Below are 9,826 nucleotides of genomic sequence, written 5' to 3'. Positions count from 1 at the left end.
TTTCTTAGAAATTAATTTGGGGAAACATAAATATTTTATTTATTATTTTATTTTGTCCACTCACTCTATCGTTATTAAATGTTTTCCCCTGGGCCCTTCGCTTTAAATTGCCCAGTCTGCAGAGTTCGGGTTGGATCTAGTAGGAGACGAGGTATAGTCACCCGCATTTCTGCCAGTTTTCGCCAGTAGGTTACCTGTTCAACCTACTCGTGTTTTCTTGTTTCCGCTCGTGTTTAGTAGCTCTGAATACTTTAGAATTTTTGTATATTATGTGATGTTCAGAAGTGTTAAATTAAGAGTGTAATATGAAATTTTCGAGTTAGGGTTGTCCATCTGTAAGGAAGATTTTCTTAATCTTTTCAGTAAATTTTCCTTGGAGGTGGTCCCCGCACGACTTACTTTGGGTTTCAGGGTGAAATTCGGGGTGGGTCGTGTCACTAGCACCAAGTGGAAACCCTAGCATGCAATAATGGTAACCAAAACCTATAACCCACATACCAACACATTCGTAACGAAGAGTACTACCTAACCAACACCACAAAACACCACAGACACTACCGGACGCGCCGGCACACGCCACCACAGGCGGCGGGGAGTGGGCCCCACGCACCACCCCGAAACTTCAACAACTCAACAAACTTCCAACAACAACCTTAAAGAGCACAGCAAAAGGAACACTTTTAATACCTGAGGTTTCGCCCCAATCGGCCGGAAACATGCCGGAAACTCGCCGGAAAGATTGGGATCCACCACTGCCACTCTCCGCCGTGAGTCGAGCTTCAACACCACCAGGGATCGAACGAGGACGTCCAACACTTCCTATCCTGACCGGTTTCAGCCTTGCCGCTGCCGCCGGGGGTGAGAAAACCGGTCGGGTTGCGATCCGGGTCGCCGCCCTCACTGTTGGCACTCGATCAGCGCCGATCCGTCCATATCGTCTTCACTCGCCAACACAGGGAGCCTTGCGCCGAGGAGAGGAAGCTTTTCCGACCGGTGCCGTCGTCTGGGTCGGCCGGAATCGGCCGGAAAATTCAGGTCCGGGTCAGGTCGGCTGGGCGTTTTGCACTCTCTCGGGGTCGGGGAGAGAGAAGGAGAGGGAAAGATTTGGGTTTTCTGAAAAATGTGAGGACTCAAGAGAAAACTTTCCTATTTAACCCAAAATTCCCGTAAAGCTGCAAACTTCTGTTGACCATAATTTTCTCATACGAAGTCCGTTCTACGCGTGCCACGTGTCTATGAACTCGTATCGTCATGCTCTACAACTTTCGTGAAGAAAGTTTCTCAAGAAACCCAACGAATAAAAAGTCAACTCTATGACCCTGAATGAAAAAGAAACCCTTTCGGGTAAATTACGCATCCGAACACTTCCGCTCTTCCTTCGAACCTCAAACACACTAACTTCTAACTCAAAAATTCCCAAATAATATTAGAAACTAATATCAAATTTCTAGGGTATTACAAATTTAATATAATATATTGTCACAGTTAAAAGAGAAAATTTTAAGAACAATGACAAACGATCCACTCTCAATTTTGGTGTTTCAAGTTTCAAAACAATCAAAATGGTACATGACGTTTAAAAACCGGCACACTTTTAGCACATGTCATCAATAACATTGTGAACTCTATGTAATTTCTCATTTTTCAAAGGGTGGTTTCGGGTTTTGTCTATTCTCTCTTTTATTATATTATCTTTTATTTTTCTTTTTTTCTATTTATATACTCTCTTTTTTTGTGAATATTTTTTTCTATTTATATACTTTTTTAATCTTGTAAACTCATACCATATATTCTCAAAGACTTTTTAATCAAATCATCTTCCAACTTCCTCCTACAGTCCTACCTTGATCGCCATTTTTGTGTATGCTGGGTTTGAACGGGGACGAAAAAGAGAGGCAACAATATTTTTTCCTTTCTTATTTCCCTCTCCTTATTAATTATTAATCCAATTACTGATTTTAATAATTTATTACTGCTAAATTATGGTGTGACGGACTTGCCCCTCAAAGTTTAACGAAAAACATGTTAGATAACGGATAATGTAACGGTATGTACATATTTTCGGTTGAGATTACAAGTTCATGTACCGTTATGATTGTTTTGAAACTTGAAACACCAAAATTAAGAGTGGATCATTTGTCATGTATTGTTTTTAAAATTTTCCCTAGTTAAAAATAAAAAATATATATAAATTAATATTCTATATTTTTCTCAATTTTTTTCTTATTTTTCAAGTTTTTTTTTTCATTTGAAAATGTGATCATTTAGTGTAAACCTTTGGAACTAATTCACCGAATATTTTAGACCGTCAGATTAGAAATTCAATACTTATATATCATTTTTTTCTTTTTTGGAATTAAATTGATCTGGACCTTTATTTTAAATGAAATGAAATCTGGGTCATCCGTTTTATGACCGTTGTAATCACACAACGGACACTCACATGGGAGGACACTCATATGGAGCGTTCCTCTAAGCTTGTGGCCTCACCTTCACGTGCAGCTTTGTTAGAGTGGGTCCTGCGCCAACCCAAATAGGTTTCCTCCTTGTAAGTCAAGTCGACCCAAAATAGGTTGAGGGTCTGGTAGGAACCCATATTTGGGTTTGAGTTTTGATTGTTGGAGATAGGTTTTTATAGGTTTTGACTATGAGTATGGGTATGGAAGACATTGTTAGAGATGCCCTAAGTATTTCAATCTTTTGGACTCAAAATGTTATGGTGGAAATGTAGCAATAAAAGCATATATCACCAAGGCTTTTGATACGCTCTCATGGGACTTTCTTTTACATTTTCTTCAAGCCTTCGGTTTTCATGAAACTTTCATGCAATGGGTCTGAGCTTTATTATTATCTGCCAGGCGTTCTCTGCTCATTAATGATAGAACCTATGGTTATTTTTCTTGTGGGCAAGGTGTGAGGCAAGGTGACCCGTTCTCTCCCTAACTCTTCTATTTGGCGGAGGAGGTTCTTAACCGTGGTATTTCAATGCTTGTGTCTTCTGGGCAGTTGAATCGTATCCACTCTCTTAGAGATACTATGTCTCCTTCCCATGTATTGTTTGTAGATGATGTAATTGTTTTTTGTAGGGGAAATCAACAGAATCTATTAAGGGTAATGAGTTTCTTTAATGAATACAGTCGTGTTTCTGGTCAGATCATTAACTAGGATAAGTCCCAAGTTTATATTGGGAAACATATGCACCGCCGACGTCACTCTATCTCTGATTGTTTGGGTATTCCATTAGATAATGCTTCATTCATTTACTTGGGTACTCCAATCTTTCATGGAAAGCCTCGTGTTGTACATTTTCAAGCTATTGTTGACAGTCAGATTAAAGCTATCAAGTTGGGTGGATTCATTTTTGTTAATGGTTGGGTGTCTCCAACTTATAGTCTGTAATCTATAGAATGTTTGTCTACACGTGTCAAGTGCATGAATGGCCAGTGTCCTTATTAAGGAAAGTTGAGAGATGGTGCAGAAACTTCCTTTGGTCTAGTGATATTGATAAACGGGGAATTCCTCTGGTTTCTTGGACGTCTTGTTGTGTGTCAATTGATAAAGGAGGTTCGGGGCTTAAGAAACTTGATGTGCTAAATAGGTCTCTTTTGCTCAAACATTGTTGGGAAATTTTTAAATCATCATCTGAAGGTTGTTCCTTTATTCAAAATCGTTTTTCAAGGCGCCATTCTTATGCTCCATCTTCTATATGGCATGGAGTGTAATATCCCACATCGGCCAAACGGAGAGGGGTTATGTGCTGTATATGTACATGCCCACCTCCAATCTAACACGAGACCTTTTGGTGACTCAGCGGCTTCGGAGGGGATGGGTACTCCGAGGTTAAGCATGTTGATGCTAGAGCAATCCCAAGATGGGTGACCTACTGGGAAGCTGCTCCTGAGCTGCCGGAAACAAAACCGTGAGGGCCGGTGGGCCCAAAGCGGACAATATCGTGTTACGGCGGAATGGGTCCTAGGGTGTGACATGGAGTGTGCAAATTTTTGGGGTTGGTGCAGGATAAACTCAGTGGTTGATCGGTGCAAGAGGCCAAATCTCTTTTTGGAGAGAATTTTTTGGGCAGACCTCTCAATGAATTGTTTGGTAATCATGGTGCTTTGAATGATAATTCTTCATTGGTCTCAGACTATATTGATAATGGCTCTTGCATTTTGCCTTCTCTTTACAAATCAATCTCCCGACAGTGTGTAATTTAATCTGTCAAGTTCCTATTTTCATAAATCTTTCAATGGAAGACAAATTAGTTTGGCATGCTTCTTCTACCGGAGAACTTATCGCTAAGTAAGCCTTTCTCTTTCTGCAACAAGCATCTCCTGTAGTGTCATGGGGTAAGCATCTATGGTCTATATTTATTTTGCTTTGTATGTCTTTGCATGCTTGGAAGGTTATGAGAGGTAGAGTAATTTCAGATGATCTTTTGCAACGTAGAGGTGTAGCATTAGCTTCACGGTGTGAATTTTGTGGTAATAGTACTGAATCTCTAGATCACATTATTCTCCATTGTTCTTTTGTGGCGTCAGTTTGGAATCATGTCATTTACATTTTTGAAATTGGCCTTGTTCCAAACAAAATTGCTGAGGTTTTTAATTTGGGTTTAGACATGGAGAGGAGTCCTCAGCTTAAAGAACTTTGGTTAATATGTTTCACTACTATTCTCTGGTATATCTGGCATGCAAGAATCAGATAAGGTTTGAGAGCAGGACATTTTCAGTTGCTGGGGTTTGTCGCCTAGTTTCAGGGCATATATCCAAGCTTCTAGTAGATTAGCAACATGTCACATGCATAATACAATTCAAGATTTGCGTATCTTGAAAATTTTTGGCGCCTGTTGTAGATCGCGGCATATACTAGAATGGTTGAGGTCAATTGGCGGCATCCCCCCATCATTGGATGGATTAATATAAATTCAGATGGTGCTTGGAAGCATGAAGAGGGTATTGGAGGATTTGGTGTTGTTTTTCGCGATTATAAAGGTCAGTTTGTTGGAGCTTTTGCTTCTAATATTGATTTTCCTAGTTCCATTGTGGCAGAGGTAATGTTAGCGATCACAGCTATAAAGCTTGCTTGGGTTCATGATTGGAAACACATTTGGTTGGAGGTAGATTCTTCTACTATACTTGATTATATCCGCTTTCCTTTTCTTGTGCCTTGGCAGCTTCGAGTTAGGTGGTTGAATTGCCTATACAAGATCTCTAAAATGACTTTTATATCTTCTCACATATTCAGAGAAGGAAATAGGGTACTCATGGAACATCTCTGTCTGAGCAGATATGATGGGATGTGTCTCATCCATTTATCTTGTCATATTATGAGTGTGATCTTTTGATTATGCCACAATTTAGGTTTAGTTAATTCGTTTGTTTTGCTTATATTGGTTTTTCTCTTGGTTTTAGACTTTTTTTGTACTATATGACTGGCATTGGCCTAATCCTGTAGCTTATTGTACATTTTTTTATCTTTTCAATAAATTTTCGTGGGGGGACGATGTTAGTCCCTCTATGCTTACCCAAAAAAAAAGGCGCCATACTTTGTATTTGAAGTAATTCTTCCTCTACAGTATGGGATGTGGAGGTATCATGCATTTCTGGGACCCGAGACTCTGACACATGAATTGTCTTTATATAGAAATTACCTACAAAAACTATTACACAATGAGGTTGGTTTAGTGGAAACATGCTAGGTTGTAAGTGGAACATATGCATGTTGAAGAGGTTCTTTTATTACCAAGTCTCTAGGGCAGACGTTGCAGAGGTTGTATCAGTGATAGGAGGCCTTTGGGGAGGATGCCGAAGAGGGCTCCTGGTAATTAATATGAGGTCTTTGGTTCTTATAAAAAACATCCCTTAAGGAGTCATACGTAAATTGCTCTCAATTCCGGAGTGATAGTTCACTCGACCATCATTTTTATAACAATTGTTCTTGCCGGTCCTTTACGATATTAATATCTTTTGCTCAATGTTATGTATGGGATCGATGTCTTTATAATATGTAGTGGGACAGATCTAACGGCAAAGCTAAAAGTAAAAACTACATTGTGAGGACAAGCCAAGAAGGCCAGCTTGAAGACCCAGAGCTTATGCAAGAAGAACATTGACCTTTCTAAATTTTTTGTAGAAACAACCAGAGGACAATTTTGATTATCTCTAATAACAAAACCAGCTGCAACGTGATCATCAAGAAAGATTGAACCATCAAAGTTTAGTTTAACAAAATCAGGTTGAGAAGCATGCAGACGAATAATCTTACGAGGGAAAGTAAATTTTCCATGTACGTGGGGACTTTGAGTGTAAAGTAGGAGAGTGTTTAGTGTGGTATTCAGTAGACAAAGAAGCCCCAGTGATAATATTACTGATTACTTTTCCAACATGCTGGAACGAATAGAACATTAATTTTTATTTCAAATTATCATGATTCATGATGATTGTGAACATTTTACTGAAACATGTAACAGAACATGGAATACTGAGAAAAGAAAACAAATCGACTTCGCTTGGTACATGTTTGACAAAAGTAGAACACAATTAACGATCAGTAATCAAAGGTTTGTTCTTCGGAGACGAGTAACTTTCACTGCAATTGCCACTATTATCTTCTCTTTGATGTTGTCAAAGAATCGAAAATAGGCATACCTCCATGATTTATTCACAAGCAATGTGCCACAGACACCCCAGAAGCCTGTGATAAAGCCAAACGCAATGCTAGCGTAGAGGCCAAGCTTTTCATTGCCATCTTCATCTTTGTCTTGGACAGGAAGATTCCCACTGCTAGTAGGTTTGTCATCTCCGGGGCACTTTGTTGAAAGAGGAAAGCCGCACAATGATGGATTGTCGTCATAAATGGATGGATCGGTCAGTGTTTGGAGTTGATCGCCGGAAAGAATTCTTCCAAAAAAGTTGTTGTAAGACAAGTTCAAGTGATTCAAGAAGTTCAAGGCAGACAAGCTTTGAGGAATCTCTCCAAGAAGGTGATTGTGTGAGAGATCAAGTGTTTCCAGCGAACTCATGTTTCCAATGGTGGAGGGAATCTTTCCATGTAAATGATTCCTCGACAAGTTCAAGGTACGCAATGCAATGAGACTGCTTATCTCTTCAGGAATTTCACCTTCCAAGTTATTTGAGGAAAGATCAATACCCTTCACCAAATTCACATTGGAGTTACCATATTCGAGTTCTCTTCCTTTTGATATTATTGTTATTTGCTCACCAAAATCGCTGACATCCCAATAACTGAACTCTTCACTTCTTAAAGAAGTCATATTATTCAAACACTTTGGAATGGTACCTGAAAACCTGTTATGAGCAAGGTCCAGGACATGGAGATTGGAAAGATTGCAAATGTGTTGGGGAATGTGACCACTCATAGAGTTTGAGCACAATTGTAGTATACCTAATTTCACCTTTGATCCTATCCATGAAGGCAGATTTCCAGAAAAGTTGTTGCCTGAGAGATCAATTCTACTCAACAGGGAGCAATTCTGCAAGGAGGAAGGAATTTCACCGCCAAAATTATTGTTGCTCATCTTCAATACAGTAAGACTACTTGGGATACCCATTGAACTAGGAATATTACCAGAGAGATTGTTGTTTGTGACGTCCACAAGAGAGATTTCGCTCCACAAACTCCATGCTCGAGGAAACTCTCCAGATAGGTGATTGTTTCTTAGAGACATGATCGAAAGATACTGAATTTCACAAATAGAGGGTGGAATGGTACCATCTAAATGATTATCAGACAGGGACAACGTTTCTAGATTCGGCATTAGCTGTCCAAAATTCAAGGGAATAGACATGGAAAATTGATTATGACTCAAATCTAATCTGACCAATTTTGGAAATTTGAATTGAAATGGAAGCTTTCCTTGGATTTGATTGTTGGAGAGATCCAAATACTCAACTTGGGATGATATCTTCAACAACCATTGCTCTAGTATGCCAGAAATTCCAGTACCACTAAGGGTGACAGCTGACAATTCAGTTTGTGATTGAAGCCAGACCGGAAATGCATCACCGACTAGACAATTCAGAATGTGAATTTCACGGAGCTTGAAAGGAGGAACAAAGTCGTAAGTCACATTGAAAATGAGAGGTATAGGCCTGACTGTGCTTACTGAAAAAAAATCTAATTTTGTGAGATTTATCAAACTGGATTCTGTTAAGATGCCCTCCCAAAAATTTTGAGACAGGTTTAAGTGAACTAGCTGAGGAAGTTGTCCCAAACTCTCAGGAATGGATCCGTTCATACGATTCACAGAGAGGATCAGTTGTCTCAAGGATGATAAGTTTCCAATAGATTCTGGAATTGATCCGGAAAAGGAGTTCTGGTCGAGGTTAAGATATTGCAATTTGTGCAACCTTCCTATGGAAGCAGGCAATTCACCTTCCAGCCCATTGAGAGACAAATCTAGTGACTCTAGTGTTGTATTTGAACAGTCTGTGAGACCATTCAAAACATCTTGTATACCTTCCTTCTCAAACAAGTTTGCAGCAAGATTTAATGTCTTTAGGGTACAAAAGTTCCCAATGAGTTTGGGAATTTGACCTTCAAGTTGATTAAAAGATAAATCAAGGTGCTCAAGATTTTTGAAGCTAGAAAATTCGTCAGGAATGGGACCAAAGAATAAATTGTTGTCTAGATCAAGTGTCCTTAGACTTGTGATGCTAGACAACCAGCTGGGAAGCGAAGAATTGACATAATTTGCAGACATATCAAGGACTGAAAGGGATGTGAAGTTAAGGGTCGGTAAAGAGAGTAGAAGCTGGTTCGAATCAATGCCGCATGCAGATAAATGCAACTCTAATAGTGAGGGAAGCATGTTGACATAATGTAAACAACTCACTCCTGCCATGCTAAGGTCAACTCCTCCAAGATTGAGGTACTTCAGGGAAGAGAGCCGAGAAAGCCAATTCAAGTTTTTGGAAAAGAGGGTTTCCCCAAGGTCGTTGTTGTGACGGCTATAGTCAAGGTCAAGATAGTTCAAGTTTGAGAGGTTACCAAGAAAATGAGGAATCTCTCCTGAAAATGCAGCATAGGAGAGATTGAGATACCTCAAGCTCTTAAGCTTCCCCAAAAAGTTGGGAATGTGAATCCCTTTAAAATCATTCCAGCTTAGGTCTAAGTAATATATATGCTTTAAGCTAAGCAAAGAAGGATCTATCTTACCACTCAAGCAAGACCGTTGGTAGTCCACGAAATCCCACTCGACATCATAAACTGTGTATGGATATGGATTCCGGAGATCCATCTTTACAATGTGGCCAGTGTGGTTGTCGCATGAAAGTATAGGAAAAGATAGTTTGGCTGAATGAATCAATTGTATTCATCGTGTAGTAATATATACAAATCACCTATCCTACGTCTGTGGTTCTCCTACAAGTTAGGAAACCAATTAAGAAGGAATCCTATTACAATTACTACTCAAACAAGAGAAAGATATAGAATATTCTAGCTAATGTGATCTACTGCAGTAAATACAAAATCTGCGTGCATATCAAGTAAACTAAACATGATTATGTAAGATGCACTTTCCAACACTCCCCCTCAAGTTGGAGAGTGTATATCAGTAACTCCCAACTTGCCTATAAGCTGTCTGAATTTCTCTTTGTCTAGAGCCTTTGTAAACACATCTGCCAACTGCTGTGAAGAAGTCACAAAACGAGTGACAACTTCACCTTTAACAATTTTGTCCCGAATAAAATGGCAATCCATTTCAATATGTCTAGTCCTTTCATGAAACACTGGATTCTTTGCAATATGTAACGCAGCTTGATTATCACAATGTAAAATAGCAGGACTTGTAACAGGCATATGC

General features: G+C 39.3%; 1 protein-coding gene across 1 annotated transcript; it reads right to left on the bottom strand.

Moving 5' to 3' along the window:
• Window positions 1-6,553: 6,553 nt before the first annotated feature.
• On the bottom strand, window positions 6,554-9,259 carry LOC101308068 (LRR receptor-like serine/threonine-protein kinase GSO1-like). Its single transcript, XM_004295457.1, has one exon. The coding sequence runs from the start codon at window positions 9,257-9,259 to the stop codon at window positions 6,554-6,556; it is 2,706 nt and encodes a 901-aa protein (XP_004295505.1).
• Window positions 9,260-9,826: the final 567 nt, after the last annotated feature.

Source organism: Fragaria vesca, linkage group LG3, assembly GCF_000184155.1.
Source record: "Fragaria vesca subsp. vesca linkage group LG3, FraVesHawaii_1.0, whole genome shotgun sequence".
In the NCBI taxonomy this organism is placed as follows: Eukaryota; Viridiplantae; Streptophyta; class Magnoliopsida; order Rosales; family Rosaceae; genus Fragaria; species Fragaria vesca.
The sequence above is the reverse complement of the archived record's forward strand: the minus strand, read 5'-3'. Positions and strand labels throughout refer to the sequence as shown.

Bases quoted from the DNA above. Each gene is read 5' to 3' on its own strand.
- LOC101308068 (XM_004295457.1), bottom strand. From the start codon at position 9,259: ATGGATCTCCGGAATCCATATCCATACACAGTTTATGATGTCGAGTGG.